This window comes from Culex pipiens, chromosome 2 (genome assembly GCF_016801865.2).
Source record: "Culex pipiens pallens isolate TS chromosome 2, TS_CPP_V2, whole genome shotgun sequence".
Classification (NCBI taxonomy): domain Eukaryota; kingdom Metazoa; phylum Arthropoda; class Insecta; order Diptera; family Culicidae; genus Culex; species Culex pipiens.
In genome coordinates, this window is record NC_068938.1 from 143,724,923 (window position 1) to 143,743,698 (window position 18,776).

At 36.3% G+C, this 18,776-nt stretch overlaps 1 protein-coding gene across 1 annotated transcript in view; it reads left to right on the plus strand.

Moving 5' to 3' along the window:
• The first annotated feature begins 239 nt into the window (after window positions 1-239).
• Window positions 240-18,776, plus strand: part of LOC120416208 (uncharacterized) — an 84,961-nt gene continuing 66,424 nt past the window's right edge. The window contains exon 1 of the mRNA XM_039577899.2: window positions 240-967. Coding sequence (XP_039433833.1) covers window positions 895-967 — 73 coding nt within the window. The 5' untranslated portion in view covers window positions 240-894. The remainder of the gene's footprint in view (window positions 968-18,776) is intronic.

An 18,776-nucleotide genomic window follows, 5' to 3' on the forward strand; every position in this document is an offset into this window, starting at 1 on the left:
GAATCCCTTCCGCATCTCATCATCATAATCACTCCAGTAAAACCCCCAGCCCGGGGGTTGGCCAGCTTCACCAGTACGTTGCACAACAACCTACGCAACACTTTCAATCCGATCGGACCGACGCGTCGTCGTCGTCGTCAAGCAACGTCGGTATTTGGATACATCGCTCCACGTTGTTTCACACACCACGTCACGGAAACCGTTTGTGGATACCATGCTGGCCGTCGTCGAGTCGAGTGTTGGCGCGCCAGTTGGCAGTTAACAGTCATCGCGAACGGTCGCCGTTGTCTTCAAGTCTCGAAGCTCGTGGCGTTGCGCTATCTTCCTCGGCTGTATCATCTCTCTTGCGCGTTCGAGGTGCTCGGATTTTCGCGGTTGATTGTCCCGCCAATCATTCTGAGAGGTTGAAGTTTGTTTATTTCGGACCGGACAGCTCGCTTTCCAGGTCTTGTGATCTACTGGACGGTGATATCTCGGTTGTTATTACGGCCTGATAAGAGCAGCAGTTTGCTGAATTTGGTTGCCTGAAGGGCATCCCAAGAGTGTAGATCAGCCGGTGTCGAGTTCCGCGAGACATTCGCCATCGACAGGCTATCAACAACCGTGTAACGGATTAGAAATAGAACACCGCTGTCTGTCTACAGTCCTGACCGTTGGCCTGATCTTTGCGTCGTTATTTTCGTAACAATTCGCGCAAACTGTGTGCTTTTTTCTCAGCAAAGAGATCTCTTTGTATAATTACATCAGTGCAGTGTCAGTGAGTTTAGTGTGCGAATCTCTGTGCTCCGTACAAAACCGTGTGAGTGTTATTTTTACCCAGAATCCGCAACCTTTTTTTGGCGCTGGTTATTGTTCCGGATCTCTTCACGAGGGCAGTAAAAACATCGCGGCATCATGTTTCCGACCGCAGCCAGTTTGAGCAAGTTTTACCATCGTATGAGCATTCTGATAACCGTTTTTATTACCGGTGAGTTTTTGTTTTCGTCCACGTTTTGTTTCTTCTTGCGCGCGCCAACGTGTGCAAAACTTTTGGTGCGTTACTTGTTAGCGTGTACGTCAAGTCATCTGTGTTTATCTCGCGGGGTTTTTATCCAGTGCAGTGCAACCCCGATGGTTTGACAACTGTCAACTTTGAATGAGTACCTAGAAGAAGATGGCAGCACTATCGTCTCGTTTTTGCTTTCAACGTGAAATTGAGGTTAAAAATGGCAGTTGTCAAACCGTCGCATTCCAAATCAAAAAAGTGTCAAACCAGAAGGTGTCAACCACAACTCCACAACGTATTTCCCTCAAAGTCGAACTGTTTTTCCGCACTTCCTCTTTGGACTTGGACCGATGGTGTTGTTGTTGTTGGCCGTCGATGCTGCTGCTACTGCTGTGTTTGTTTTCATCTTTTTCTCCGCGTTGCCGATCTGCCAAACAGCAAGACCGAAATAAACTTGTTGATGTTGCGGTTTTTAGCAACGTGGCGACTTGGTGCCACGCAAGAACTTGAATGAACGTAAACATTCGAGAGCCAGAGAGTGGCGAGCAAAAATGCTTGCCTCGTCGATGACCTTGCGGGACTAATAACAACACAACTCTTTCGCTTTTTGAGTTCAATTGGGGATAAGTTGTATTGGGTGGTGCTTAGAAGTGGAAAGTACACCTCGTCTGGATTTGGTGAATGAATTTAGAAAAATGTTTTCAAGTGATTTCGAGCGGGAAGATGGTGACTGATGCCAGTATCCGTGTTTGAGGTGTGAACTTGAAGAACAAACAAGTAATCTTAAGCTGAAGAGATGTCAAATATTTATGGATTCATCACTGTTAAGGTGTTGGGTAATTCTCCCAATTACAGTCCAGACACGATTATCCGAAGTTTCGATTTTCCGAAAATTTGTATAGGACTTCAGATAATCGAATCATGAACATTTTTGTTTGTTTTATTTAATTTTCTTGTGTTTTTTATGATCATTTTACATAAAAAATAAACCAAAATATGACCAAAACTCAGTTTTTTTACTATTTGGCTCAATTCTGAAGGCAAAATTTTCGAATTTCGTTAGGGTGGTCCCATACACTTTTACTTAAAAAAAAATAGATGAAGATATTTCGAGTTTCAACTTTTATCCATCAATCGACGGATTATGATTTCTGTAAGGCTCTGACATTTAACTGATATAAAAATTACGAAAATATTTTACTAAAAAAACGTTTCTTAATCCACCATTAGGTGGGTGGTGCTTTCCTCACATTTACAAAGTAATCATGAAAATAAGTTTATGAATAAAATACATACCTGATACAGACTTTTCCAGAAAACATGCAGACTCTCATTTGAAGCGATGTGGCAACCGGGCGTTTCGCATCTGGCGCAACTCTCGCATGTAAACAAAAAGACCCGGCCTTTTGAGGTTATGCAAAAAATCACCCTTTTTTGTATCTACAAAAATCTTTTTCTTGGCATAACTTTTTAAATACTTTACTAAATAGAATACAATTTAATAGGGTCTTAGGGGACCCCAATAGGAACAGAATAAGGCGGATCCGGCCAAAATCGGTTCAGCCAGTTCTGAGATAATCGTGTGGAAAAAAAAACGTGTCTACACACATCCCCACAGACATTTGTTCAGATTCTGATTCTGAGTCGATAGGTATACGGGAAGGTATATCTAGGAGGCGTGTTGAAGAAGTTCATTTTTCGAGTGATTTTATAGCCTTGCCTCAGTTAGGTGAGGAAGGCAAAACAGCCAAAACATATCTCTGGAAAATTGATGAAGTTCTGGATCTTGTAATCAAGATCATAATTACATTATTGCCCGACAAGTCAAATTGTTGGGCACCCCTCGTTAGGCATAAAATTAACACAAGTATGAATAGCTGCCTAAATTGTATGGAGGTCTTGTATGAGTTTGATGTTTTGTAATTTTCAGAATTAATTTTTAATCAAATGTTAGCGCTTTGAAGTGGATATTCTTCCGCACTGATAATTTCTCTAAAACCGACGTTTTCTTTCGATTTTTTTTTATTTACCCGTGTTCCCTTGTTCATTTTGGACAACATTTGCTTTACGAAATACTATACTTCTGTTGTTTTATGATTTTAAATCAATTTTAGTATTTGTTTGGGAATTTATCTTGTTTAGTTTTTGTCTGTTATTGTTATTCATTTCCGCTCACATCTTTTGTTATACACTCAAACCCCGATGGTTTGACACCAACTGTTGTCAAACGAACGGGGTAACTTTTTAGTTTGACACCCCTTTTACACGGAGTTCACACACACCACCAAACGTTTGTTTCGATAGTGTGCGTGAGCACCGTGTAAAAAGTGACAGTTCGTCACTTTTTAGTTCGACTTTGTCAAACCGACGGGGTACAAACTAAAAAGTGGCAAACGAAAAAGTGACCAACCACCGCGGGTTTAGTGTAGCTTTTTTACATAAGAGCAGATCTCTCAGATTTCGGTCATTCGATTTTTTTTTGTACTTTCTAATCCGACTGAACCTTTTTTGGTGCCTTCGGTATGCCCAAAGAAGCCATTTTGCATCATTATTTTGTCCATATAATTTTCCATATAAACTTGGCAGCCGGCCATACAAAAATGATGTATGAAAATTCTGTATCTTTTGAAGGAATTTTTTGATCGATTTGGTGTCTTCGGCAAAGTAGTAGGTATAGATATGGACTACACTGAAAAAATGATACGCGGTAAAAAATTTTTTGGTGATTTTTAATTTCATTTTTTGTCACTAAAACTTGATTTTCAAAAAAACACTATTTTTATTTTTATATTTTTTGATAAACATAAAATGCCAACTTTTCACAAATTTCCAGGTTGTGCAAAAAATCTTTGAGCGAGTTATGAATTTTGGAATGAATACTGATTTTTCCAAAAAATCGAAAAATTGGTCGCAAAAATTGTTCAACTTCATTTTTCGATGTAAAATCAAATTTGCAATCGAAAAGTATTGATGTGAAATTTTGATAAAGTGCACCATTTTCAAGTAAAATCCATTTTTAAGGTGACTTTTTTGAAAATAATCGCAGTTTTTCATTTTTATAAATAAAAGCACATGTTTGCACACTTTTGAAACAAATATTTTTGAAAAGCTGAGAAAATTCTCTATATTTTGCTTTTTTGAACTTTGTTGATACGTTTTCCTGTTTTTAAAACTTTACATGGCAATATCTCAGCAACTAAGGGTCGTATAAACAAAGTTCAAACAAGCATAATAAAGAGAATTTTCTCAGCTTTTCAAAAATATGTGCATTTATTTAAAAAAATGTAAAACTGCGACTATTTTCAAAAAAGTCACCTAAAAGTGGATTTAACTTGAAAACGGTGCACTTTATCCAAATTTCACTGAATTACTTTTTGATTGCAAATTTGATTTTACATCAAAAATGAAGTTGAAAAATTAAAATTAAAAAAAAAGATCGATTTCGTAGAGAACTACTCATAAACTAAAATCATAAGCTTCTAAGTAGCAGCAATTGTTAAATAAATATTAGGGGATATCAGTAAACATACGGCCAGAGTTGAACCCAGATAATATTTAAACAAAACATTGGCAAAGTTGCATAAATGCCAATGCCTTTTGGAGATTTTGTTCCATTTGAAGTGACAAGTCGTTCACAGGAATTCATGAGAAAGAAAAAAAAGCTACGATCCTTTGGAATTATTTGCATATGCTAATGCATGCAAATTTTCTGCTAAATTGAAACTTATACTAAAATTTCAGCCAGATATTCCCATTCCAAAAAGCCACTCAGCATGAACTTAATTTACATTTTGAACATATTTTGAGTGGACTTGACTTAGTTCCTTGTTCGTGAAATGGTCGCACCGAAATTAAGAAGAACATTAAAAAACCGGTTTGTATGACAATTTCTAGTTTTCTGATTTTCTGTGAAGATCAATTATTTTAAAACAATTAATTTAAAACCAAGATTGGCTCCAGATCACAACATTTTTTTCTGTGAAAGAGACCGTTTTTGAAGTTGATTCTTACTTTAGAGTTTTTTTTTTGTCTTCGAAAGGAAAATTAGAAATTTTACAATAATTACAATAATATATTTATTGAACTCTTACAAAACGCTCCAAAATAAACCATTGAATCATTACTTTAGTACAAAACCAAATTAATTGCGAAATCTCGTCCCGCCAAACCTCACGTGCCACCCCTGAACGAAAACATGTTGATTTGAGACAGCTTGCGAAAATCTGCAATGTGGCGGCGGGGGCCATGTGTGTGAGCTGCCAATAAACACCACCCAAGATTTAACATTCGCGGCTCGGCTTGACCACCTGCCACCACACTGACCATGGGAGTCCATATCTGTTTTTAGACAGGGGGGAAACTGAAAAGTGTTTAATTTTGAGGTTAGTTTTGAATGATAATGCTTCCATTTTGCAATTTTGCAAAAAAAAAAAACAAATATTAAGTTATCAACTTATTAAAATATTTATTGAAATAAAAATACTAAAACTTTCAATTTCTAATGACAACAAGCAAAAGTTTAGGTGAAAGCACATGGGGTGACTTTGCACACACACACACCAGCCGTCGCACAACTGTTATGTGGCACGTGGATGTGTCCATCTGGCGCGCGATGTTTTCTGTTTACGTTTGATCAAGGTGACGTCACGGATCGTACGATATCGCACCGCGTCTTTTCGTGGTTTTTCCGTTTTTGCTCACGCGGGTGAAGTGACACTTGTGTTCAATTAATTGATGTCTCTTAAGGCGAAAGTTGAAAAACAATTTTATTGTATAAAATTGTTGAAAATATTCTAAAACAAAACAATACAGTACATTTTTTAACAAATTACCCTTTTTGTGCCAAAAAAACCACTTCGAATGTTTGACATTTTTTCGGCTTCGCACCTTTACTGATCGAAATGTGGCGGCGCGAACCACCAACAATCGGACTTTAGGAATTTGTGGCTCGAGTCGATGACACAAACCGCAAATAGTCCTCCCGCCAGCTTCATAGGAAAACCACCATTCCATTAGGCACAAAATTGAAGGGGTAAATGTTGCAGGAAAAAAAAAACAACTTTTTATTTTTTTGTCATGTCCCGATGATACGAAATATGTGACAAAAAGTGTCGCGATGTCACGCAATGGATGACAAATTTATTTATAGATGGCTTCCCGTGGGAAAACAATGCGATATACGTGTCATAATGGTGGAAAACATGGCACTTTTTTGCAGTTGGGTCTGAGGATTACCGGCAGTAGTTTAGCCGGGAGAACGTTTTATGGACGAATCAAATCTGGACAATGGCCTCTGCGTTAGAATTGAGTTGAGCTATCTGTCATTTTCGCTTGAAGCAATTTCCATCGCGTTAGACAATAGCAAGTTGCAGTTTGGCGGGATTTTACTCAGATTAAAATATAAATTTGGAAAAAAAATCACGTCACTCTAGAACAATTAAAACAATATCGAAGTTGAAAACGGAAACCTCAAACTGTCAATTAATTTAAAAGTATAATTGTTAACAGTGTTGCCAGAGTATTAGAATTCATATACTTAGGATATGAAATTACAAAATCCGACTCAGTCTTAAAAAGGTCCCAGCACCGCAAAATGTTTTGAAAAAAAGGATACGAAATTTACTACGTCCAGCATTGGCAAATCCTTTAACCTCACTAAAGTGAAGATATTTCAAGACAGGGTTGCCAGATTTACAAAGTTTCTGACTCGTTGGATAGGTTGATCAAATACTTATTCAACAGTGAGATTCGGTTCTTGAAGCCAATTTGATGAAAAAATATATTTCTTGCTTCAAAATTCATGTTAAATTTCTCTTAAATACCTGAAACTTTCAACAGGGTTGCCAGATCTTCGAAAAATTTTCCTTGATAAACCAATTCGAAAACAAACGTATTATGAACGGTCTTCCACATTTTTTGGTAAAAAAAAACTTCTTTATTGATTTGAATCAAAACTAATGTTAAATTTGTTACATGGTTTGGTTTAATATTCTGTGGTTATAGTAGTGATTGAACGAAAATTCCCATTAAAATCATGTATCATGAAGTTCTCTAGAAGTTCAAACACTAACTTTAACAATTAGGTACCACCTCGTTTGTTCGCGTACATTCATCGAATCAATCCATGAAAACAATACCTAATTAAAACATCGTACGATCGCTGCCGAAATTTTCAGGCAACTTCGAGTGAATTTACAATTAAGTGTCCATTCATTGACTTGGACAACCTGTTCGTTTTAGTCGGTCGTTTGGTGCGTTGAGTGCGAGAGTGTTTATTCAACTGGAACTGGCCACCGTCGCGCGACCAAACACCAAATCTTGTTTCTAACGCCAATCGTCGATTTAGTACTGCTTCCATGCCCCATGTTAAAAAATGTCAACAAATCCACCAAAAATGATGCATTATTGCCACTTGTTATACATTAAGACTCCACTCCTGAACCAAATCTCATAAAAATTCGACAAAACACCAAAACCAACATGTGACAACAAAGCACAACCCCCACCAAACGCATTAAAATACCTTGCCCGAGGACCGACCGGGCCGGTATTCCGGTGCTGAATTTGGCCACTATTGTGTGTGATGCAAATTTCGTAAAGTGCATATTTGCCACGCGGCGGTCGCGGTGCGTAATGCCAACTGTGAATCCGCGTGGTGGCAATGGGGGATGAGGACGCCGCGAACATGTCCCCGGTCGCGTAGTTTCGTGATTTGACTGTGGAAAATGAGCACTTGGAGGCAATTTGTGGGGTAAGTGAAGGCTTTTGTTGGAAATTGTGTAACGCATTTGATGGAAAAGCAGTTTGGATGTTTGATACAGAAGATCCTAGTCTACGGGATTCTTCTGGATCCGAGAAAGGCCTTTTTAAGGCCACAGATTTTGGTCATACGAACTTTATGGAAAATGCTCAATTTCAAACCAAAGTTAAAATCTCAACAAACTTCTCGAAGAATCTTGTTTTTGCATCACAATAATTCGTCGCCGTCGTGCTTACTTGTCGTACGTGCATTTTGGGCCAAATTGAGTTAAGAACACCAATTTGTGCAGCCTTTTGACCTTCACAGATCCCCAAAATTCGATTTCATTCCTGAGATATGCAATAAAAACCAAAAAAAGCTTCGCGGATTTTTGTCCCTTTACATATGAAAGTCACTCTCAATCTTGTCGTGCTATCTTGTCACTCCCTGAAAATTAATGTAAGTGCGACAACTGGCCAAAGGGATTTCAGGTCAGAACGCGTTTGACGCACGTACAAGTTAGACTACCGTTTGTAATTGTAACTCGGGACTCCAGCAACCAACTTCAACCAAACCTCGGTGCAGTTCACATAATGGTCAGCCAAACAAAACGTGTTTGTTATTGTTTACATTGCGTGCTTTTGTTTTGGTTTATTCAAGGTCAAACATTAAAACGCGTCTTCTCGGAAAGTCGAAATGGCGGGTGCGACAAGATAGCACGACGACGTCAAATTCTTGTTGGAATTAATGCATAAACTGCGGTTTTATTTTGAAATCCCATTTTTTTTTTTGCAAAAAGCTGCTGATCAATAATGAAGATTCTGCCAATGTTTTAAAGTTGATAAACAAACAAAACTGAAAATCAATTGAGCCGATTTGGTCAAAGCAGTGATTTTTTGAAACTGCTAACTTCGAATAGCTATATCTCGGCAATGATACAACCAAATGACTTCAAATTTGTTTTGTTAATAGAATTGAGAGATTCGACAGAAACGTGCACGCATCCTGGTGGCGAGTAGAAACACTACGCAACGATGTTCGGAATGACAGCGTGCTTGGAAATATTATTTTTTTTTGCAGTTTTTGATTTTTATTTCCTTCAAATATTTTTTAACGTCGATGAAAGTTATTGTAAAGTGTGGCAATCGCATAAACGAATCGAATGATGTATAAATCATAGGGGCTGAGTTAATTTTTCATGTTTTTTCCTCAAATTTAACAAAAAGATCTTTTGAAAAATTGATTTAAATAAGATTTATTTGATTGATAATGCTCCTTATGTGTGTATTATTGATAGAACAAACTATAAGAGTCATATTACAGCATAATTACAATAATTTTCTTAAAAAATTGCTAGTTATTCGAATTTTTCCAAAAATTTCCAAAAAATCACCAAAATGCATTTTTGAGGTCAATATTTTGGTCAAACGAGAAGAAAAGTAAAGTTTAAACACTTTTACATAATATTACATCATTACTTTTAACTTTTCCAACATTTAACTCAAGTTATCCAAAATATCGATCATCTTTTTAGAAAAATCGTTTAAATAAAATACCAGTCACAATTAATCACTACAAATCACCACGCATTATGATCGTTAGCGAAATTGCCACACTTTCCAATACCCCACTTTTCTGAAAATGCTTGATTTTTCATTATAAACGCGATTTTTCTCAAAAAACTGGAACCTAACGAGGGGACCACCGATGCATTATATTTTCCTGATGAAATATTAAAATAAAAGTAAATTAAATTTATTTACAATTGTTACTTTTCCTATTACTTAAATTGTGACTTGAAATCAAATAAAAGTTTTTTTTAATATTGAACATGATTTTTGTATCCATCAACCCCTCGGTTATTTTGGTTTGTTTTGGTTTTTTGACGTTTGTCTGGTTGTGTAAACTTTGAATTCATGTTTCGAATTGAGATGCAAGATGCAAGATAAATTTATATTTTTACAAACAAAACAAGTTTGAACGAATCTCAAGCAAAATTCCGACTTTTTAACAGTTTTACCTGAAATTTATATGTATTTTGTTAAAAAACTCATAAACGTAGTTAACTAAGCATAAACATTTATGTTTTTCTTAAAAACTATATTAGCTACATTTGAAGTAAACCTAAAATTTAAACAATTTAAAATTGATTTAAACAAGAAAAACTATGACTATCAAAGTCACCCCGGAATTCAAAACAGGAATTTTCAACGCAACATTATTTTTTTTAACACTAATGTTTTTCAAAAATAGCCCATGGACCTTGTGTGGACTACCCCAGTACATGTTGGAAAATATTTAAAAAATAAATTAAAATCCTATCAATGTCACCCCGGTTTGCGGTATCTTAAGAAAATTTAACTGATTGAAACTCAAATCAATTTAACAAGCACTTTTGAGCCCATCAATCAATCAAACCTTGTACAATTCCATGCTATCAATCTAATTGTTCCAACAATACCCCCCAGTACCCTAGTAGTACCATAACCACACCACCTTTCATCAGATAAGTGTACCTCCGGGTATCATTCCGGTCCTGTTATCACTGGGGCAGTTTGGACTCCAGCAGATACACCTCTTTATCTAGCCCGCAGAATTGCTACCCAAATCACACAGCTTCTGTACTCCACTCCGGACACGTGTCCGTCAGAACTTCAAACCCGATTGTTACACGATTGGACCATTATCACCCCACCCTGCCGTATTATGCAATTCCATTTGCATCCAGTCTGCATTTGACTGCAGCAGCAGTTTGTGGGAAAGCTGCTGATGGAATGCTAAACTTTTCAGAATGGTCGTCAATCTGGATTTTCATGAGAAACATGTTACACATGATGGTGGTTGGATAGGTTGTACCGACACATTCGAAATGATTTTCAAAAATATTTCTAATTCAGAACTTCCACCTACTCGGGCCGTACCTGACCACCATGATTACCATTACGCCCATCGGATACGCTTGAACTTGGGAGAAATGTCCACAGCGTAATAAGTACGGGCATTTTACTGCGGAATTCTCAACGATGATGACTGGGTGATGATGATCGCGTGTGACTCAAGTGCGGCTTTCCGGCGCGCGTTTTCGCACCTTATCTGCTGGAAGTCGCGCGATGTCGGAAGGTGAGTCAGCCAAGTGCAAGTCATGCGGCGCTACAGCCGCTGATGGATTCGTTTTATTTACACTATATTTCATTCACCGGAACCAGCCGATGAAGATAGTCATTGAGGGGGCTGGCCGACCGACTTGAGCAGGGTGACGGAGAACTGGTTTTATGTTTTGACTACTGGCGCTTTTTAATAGCCTTAAAATGCGAATGCAGTTGCATCATGGTATAGAATTAAATGTCGTTGGCAGGTAATTCACAGTTGAATAGTTAATTTATGCCTTAAGCCTAGAGGCGCATGGAAATAACTAGAACTTGGATCGATTCTTGAAATGCTGTTTGGGAAGTACATTCAAACTTTTTGAAGGTAAAGTTTTTTTCCACGCATAATTGGAGATTTTTTAAACTTTATGTGTAAGTAAAACAACCATACAATTCAAAAGATTTTTAGTATTGAAGTTTAATCATCCCATATGAAAAAAATCCTACATTATTTAATCATTTCTCAAGTGCACAATTGTAAGCGCCTATTGATTGTTTGACATACGTGAACATGAACCTTGACTTGATCCCATGCATATTGTGGGACCACTTCAGTTAAGCTTGTCTCAAATTGCTGATTAACTATAGCTCGTAACCTACTTTGAATGATTGTTTGCAGGTAGTGTTTAATATCTGCATTGAACTTGAGAGTGAAAAAGTGGTATTCGTTAAGCATTTGTTTGAAAGAGGTCGTTTTATTTGCAATTACACTGCATTACACGAGCTATTGATAACTTTTGTGCAAAGAAAATAAGTTCTGCAAACACAAAATAGAATACCTTAACTGATTTAATCAATCTATATTAATTGAAATCCTAAATGGTATTGAAGTTTTTAGCATTTCTCTATTAAATCAGCCAATTTAATAAAATTTTAGTATTTAATATTTTCAAAGCATTTTGCATTATTGCACAGTGATGCAGATCACAAAATAAAGTGGGAAATTGATTTTCCGATAAATAGCTTGGTTGAAAATTAGGGAGGCTTACGATTAGGGTGTTTAAAAAAATACAAACCTACAAGGAATTTTATATCTTTAAGAAAGTTTTTAGGCTTGCTAATCCAAGCAACTTTGTCGAAGACACCAAAATTTTATCTCTCAATCTACGCCTTTTACGACCAAATTTTGAGACAGAATCTGAGCAAACCTTCAAAAATCCGTAGCAATTCAGGAATAATCTAGATTTATGGATCATAAGTTACAGCCATTTAAAAAAAAACTACGCCATTTTAAAACTAAAATACCGTAAAACGAGGGTGACTTCGATGATTTGAGGTTTTTCCGCAAAATGAAGAGTACAAATTAAATATGTATGGAATTGTATGGAATCATACTGACCGTGGTAGAGAAGTGTTCAAGGTACATTAAGAAGAAATTATCATAAAATTTTGAATAGTTTAAAAAGTTAGATAACTTTAAGTAAAAAAAAATTGATTAAAAGCATTATTTTAATCTTCTCAAATTGTCATGGTTTTCTCCATGAAAATGATTTTGAATCGGAAAACGGAATACATATTTCAATAGAACAAATTTCATATAAAATGTGGAAACTTTTGATTTGTGCTTCGAATTCAGTCTAAATCCAATCTAAATCGATGATTTTACAAACAAAACTTGGTTTAACAAAATTCAGGCAAAATTCTGACTTTTTAACAATTTTTCCTAAAATGTATATGTATTTTGTTAAAAGACTTATGAACTTAGTATACTTATAAGCTGAATAAATACAACTATATCAGTAACCTTAATGATGGTTAATTTGACTTAAAAACACAATTTGAACACCTTAATTCTGATTTGAACAAGAAAAACTACGACCCCTGATTTCAAACTATTTTTTTTTAAAGTAACTATTTTAAAAATACTTTTTATCAAAAATGGTGCATGCGCTTTGTGTGGCCTACCCCAGTACATGATTTAAAAATAATAATCTTGAGGAAAACCTTACCAATGAGAAAAATAAATTTAAATGCTATCAATGTCATCCCGATTTACGGTACTCGAAAAAGCAAAATGGGATCTCCTCTGCACTAGAAACGCAGAAAAACTCGCAGAGGTTAAACTCGAGATATAATCAAATTTTGAAACTTTGAATTTTTTTTTAAATTAGCCTCAAATTTTCATACTTTTTATTTAAAGTTGATGAACTTAGTTAGGGAAACATTAAATTAAACACTAAAAGTAACTTTATTAGTTGTATACTTGAAGGTATCAATGAATTTTGTACACTTTTTTGCTGATTTTTTACGAAACCCAGTTAATATATAATCGAATTTTAAAGTAACAATTATTTAACTTAGAAACGATATTATAGTATCATTGAAATAATCATATTTGAAAAACGTGCATGGACATTGGCAGTGCGTGGCCGAATGGTTACGCTGTCCGCTTTGTAAGCGGATGATTCTGGGTTCGATTCCCATCTGCTGCAACCTAAGTAAAATGTCGGTCCCGGTCTTGGTTAGGCCGTTAAGTCATTCCAGGTGTAGGAGTCTCGTCTCCATGCCATAAGTACAAACAACACACCAAACCAAGCCTACTCCGGTGGAATCGCTGGCGGCGGTTGGACTCGCAATCCAAAGGTCCTCAGTTCAAACACTGGGGTGGAAGGTTCCTTGGAGTAAAAAGAGGTTTGGGTGCTCTCCTCATTCAAGCCTTCGGACTCCTAGGTTCGAGCAGAAACTTGCAATAGAGACCACAAAAGACCCGGGGGTCGTTAATGTGGATGGTTTGATTTTTTTTTGCATGGACATTGTGTGGTCTTGAGAAAAGTCTAACTGGCTGAATTATATCTGAAATATATTGTGGTTTCGGAAATAAATCGATGTTTTGCGGCGACTTATCTGACACTACGCTTCGCAAACTTATCAACTCTATTTCTGAGTGCAACGACTTTCAAAAATGAAAATTGTGTAGCTATTTTGCAGCTATTTGAAAATAATACTCAAATAGATCGACTTATCCGTTTTTATCTGAAATTAGTTTTCAAAAGGTTAAAGGTGCATTTTATCGAAATATAATTAACAAAAATTACAGCCCATTTCAAGTATATTAGAAAAACCATTTTATTTAAATCAAAGCCTCATTTGAAAAAAATGCCGTAAACTGGGGTGGCATTTACAGGATTTCAATGTTCTGGCACTAAATCGAACCGAGCGATTTTCACTCTCGCCGCGATTTTTCTCTCCGCCTTTTTCTGTCAAGCCTAATTCGGTATTACTCGATCAGTGTGTAAGCCAAGTTTGTTGTGATTTTTCTAATATACTAAAAGTCTGGAGTGTTTTTGAATAGGTCAAATAAACCATATTATCAGTTTTTGCTTTTTGGGTGTTTTTTAATACCCCTGACTCTAGGCGGTTTCAAAAACACCCAAAAAGCAAAAACTGGAAATTTGGTTTATTTGACCTATTCAAAAAAAACTCCAGACTTTTAGTACCGTAATCTGGGTTGAATCGGGACTACAGTCTGAATATGGACAGCAGTTTTTAGAGCACTGAAAGCTTTTAAATTTGGAAATGGATGTACACATTTTGTTGGCCTTAGTCTGTTTTAACCGAAACCAACCAGAAAAATCAAAATTTTGTGCTCCAACATGGTTAAAACTGCTGTCCCAATTCGTCCCATGTGTCCCGATTGACCCCAGTTTACGGTATATTAGAAAAATCACAACAAACTTGGCTAACACACTGATCGAGTAATACCGAATTAGGCTTGACAGAAAAAGGCGCAGAGAATAATCGCGGCAAGAGTGAAAATCGCTCGGTTCGATTTAGTGCCAGAACGACAATACATTGAAATCCTGTAAATGAAACCCCAGCTTACGGCTTTTTTTTCAAATGAGGCTTTGATTTAAATAAAATGATTTTTCTAATATACTTAAAATGTTCACTAAATTTTTTAATTATATTTCGATGAAATGCACCGTTAACCTTTTGAAAACTTATTTCATATGAAAATAGATAAGTTCATCTATTTGAGTATTATTTTCAAATAGCTGCGAAATAGCTACACAATTTCATTTTTGAAATGTGCATTCCAATCAAATAGTTAAAAAAAGATCATTGCAAAGAATTGAAATTGAAATAAATTTATCAAGTGATTGCTTTTCATTCTTTTTAAGTTTATAACTGGCGATATCTCGGCCACCTTTTGACCGATATTTAATGTTGAAAAAAATCTCTTTAAACAATTTCAATCTCTTCAAAAAACATTTCAGATTTTCATAATCTAGCCTAACATTCGAAAAAGCTACACATAAATATTGACGTTTTCAAAATTGTATGCTTAAAACTAATTGGAAAACAATTACATTAAATTGTTAATTTTCAAAGTTTTAAAAGTAAAATTATAGAGATTTTTCTGATCTTGCTTTCAAAAATTATCCATGAAAAAATATAATGAGAAAACGATCAAGATTATTATATAATTATGATTTTGAACAAATTTGCATCAGAATCTTTTTTAAACATTAAAATAACCAAGAACAAATTAAATTACGTTGGAAATTTTCCACCAATAACTTATTAGAACGCCATAGTTCCTGGTGATAAATTGACGTCAATTGCCTTCCATCAAACACACTTGCCGGCGACGACGTAAACACGCGTGTATGTTCTCGAACAGTTTTATTTTTTTCTTGCTCCTTCCAACAAACTCCTCAACTTTACCAACAGCCAGCATCTTTGGGTGGTGGTGGAAGGGGGAGCTTGCCAATTACAAACTCCTTTCATGAGTCGCGCGGCGCAATTCGCAAACACGATTAAGTCAATACGCCGATGCCACAAGCTGCGCAAATAAGAAACTACGGTACACCTGAAAAAAAAGCTTTTGAAGGTCGTGTTGCTCAATTTCCTGAAGCTTCTTGGCTGCTGTTTTTCCCTTGAGAGAATGGCTAATGAGGAAATTCTCGGTTTCAGTTTACCTTCGGTTTGATCTTGGCGTTTCACGTCACTTTTTCACTCTAAGATGATATTTGTGTGTTGGAATGATGTCCTGATCAAATTGATGATTTTTTTATACTACTTTGCATTGTTGTAAAATAAAGTTGTAAAAATCGACAAAAGTATGCCCAGCCTTAAATTGCGCCTCAAATCGTGCATCTTGATTAATTTTCAAATGCATTCCACCCACTTGATTAAAACAACAAGATCCACGTGCGCTAATGTCACGCCAAAGCCCATTCATTAAAAGTGAGTAGATGCTTGCTCGCGCGTGAGTGCATCAACTCCAAGTCCTAAATCAACACAGCTCGATTGGGCCCCGCGTAAACGACGTAGACCTAAAGTGCACTCTCTGGGTATACTAACAGCTAGGGTGCACCCTCTCAAGAATCGTCACCGAAGAGGGTTCGCGAAAGTGCCACGTGTTTTCAGTAGTTTTTTTTTTGTCAAACTCCACCTCATCACGAAGTATATCACGTCATTGCTTGGTTCTTGAATGTATGTGTAGGTGTAATATCAAGCCTTCCAAGACTTCTACCTGTTGAGACTACCTCACAATGTTTGCGCAATACTTACAGCTAAGCGGTGTGGGTGCAAATGTATTCGCGAACCGGCTTTTGAGAACCGAGGAACCTAGCGGGTCAAACTGATGGCAAACTAGTTTGATTAGAATTCCACTCTAGAAGTTGTGTTCTGAGTTCTACAGGTGCACCGGGGCATATCAAGCTCGATGTCTTGATGCGTTGTGCATTGAATCGTGCGCTGTTCTGTGTAATTATTCGAAGTAATTGGGATCAGTGGATCAGCTTAGGTATGGCATTTTTTTAACTGCGTAATTAAAAAAAATACATGGTAATTAAAAGACCTAAACCTAATCCACGTACGTGGTTGATGCCTTCCTCACTCTTTACCAACAATGGCTGATATGGTGGGTTTGGAATTCATCATTTCATCGTGATTCAGCCAATTTCAAAGTGTAAACAAAGTGTCTATCCTGCTCGTTCCTAATGTAAACATGACCTGAAGTGAGCAGGAAAGACTCTTTCTTTACACTTCGACATTGGCCCATTAACAAAGTTTTGCTTGATTTTATCATCATATCATCATTTTACCCGGTATAAAACAGTACACCAATATTATCTTAATGGTCATTACTTTAGACAAGGTTGCCAAAACTTCAAACTTTTAGACACATTGGAATATTTTTCAATTACCTAACCAACGATGGATCAGATGATGGATCCGGACGTAGTTCACATACACCAAAGTGAGATCCGGCTTCAAAAAACTACATAATTACACTCAACCCCCGGTGGTTGGTCACTTTTTCGTTTGACACTTTTTAATTTGTACCCCGTTGGTTATTCAAAGTCAAACTAAAAAGCGACGAACTGTCACTTTTTACACGGCGCTCACGCACACTATCAAAACAAACGTTTGATAGTGTGTGTGAACTCAGTGTAAAAGGGGTGTCAAACTAAAAAGTGACACCGTTCGTTTGACAACAGTTGCTGTCAAACCATCGGGGTTTGAGTGTATCACTTAAGTGGTCACAACTTTATACAGGGTTGCCAGATCTTCAACATTTTAGACTCGTTTGAAAGGTCTTTTGATCACCTACCCAGCGATGGGTTGGATGATAGATTCGGACATAGTTTTCATATAGATCAGTGAGATCAGGTATCAAAATTCCAGCATCCCATTCTCAACTCTGACACTATTTTATACGCAACTTTTGAACTACTTATCGGATCTTCATTTCAGTCATTCCAGGTGTGGTAGTCGTCTCCCTACTATATAGACAAACAACACACCACAACACAAGCCTGCTCCGGCGGAATTGCTGGTGGCTGTTGGACTCGCAATCCAAAGATCGTCAGTTCGAACTCTGGGGAGGAAGGTCCCTTGGAGTTAAAATAGGTTTGGGTGCTCTCCCCATCCAAGCCTTGGGACTCCTAGATTCGAGCAGAAACTTGCAATAGGATTTTAAAAGTCATAAAGAAACCCTAAGCGCCATTCGTAAACATAGCCGTTTTTGGATCGGTTTTTGATACATAAAATTATGTAAAATTGTTTAAATTGTTCATCTGCTCACAACTCAAAAACATTGAAAAATCAGTTTGATTCAGAAAAAAATGGCAGATGAGCAGTTCTCTACAGAATCGGTTTTTTTCTGTAATTTTAATTTTTGTATTTTTTTAATCCGGCTGAAACTTTTTTGGTGCCTTCGGTATGCCCAAAAAGCCATTTTGCATCATTGGTTTGTCCATATAATTTTCCATACAAATTTGGCAGCTGTCCATACAAAAATGACATATTAAAAATTCAAAAATCTGTATCTTTTGAAGAAATTTTTTGATCGATTTGATGTCTTCCACAAAGTTGTAGGTATGAATATGGACTAAACTGTACACGGTATGTTTTAGAGGACATCAAATGCCAACTTTTCAGAAATTTCCAGAATGGGCAAAAAATCTTTGACCGAGTTAGGATTTTTTGAATCAGTACATTTTTTTCAAAAAATCGAAATATTGGTCGCAAAAATTTTTCAACTTCATTTTTTGATGTAAAATTGAATTTGCAATCAAAAAGTACTTTAGTGAAATTTTGATAAAAGGAACCGTTTTCAAGTTCTAGCCATTTTTATGAAACTTTTTTCAAAATAGTCGCAGTGATTGATTTTTTTTAAAAAAGTGCCCATGTTTGCCCACTTTTGAAAAAAATATTTTTGAAAAGCTGAGAAAATTCTCTATATGTTGCTTTTTCAGACTTTGTTGATACGACCTTTAGTTGCTGAGATATTGCCATGCAAAGGTTTAAAAACAAGAAAATTGATGTTTTCTAAGTCTCACCCAAACAACTCACCATTTTCTAATGTCGATATCTCAGCAACTAATGATCCGATTTACTATATTAAAACATGAAGCATTCGTGAAATTTTCCGATCTTTTTTAAAAAAATATTT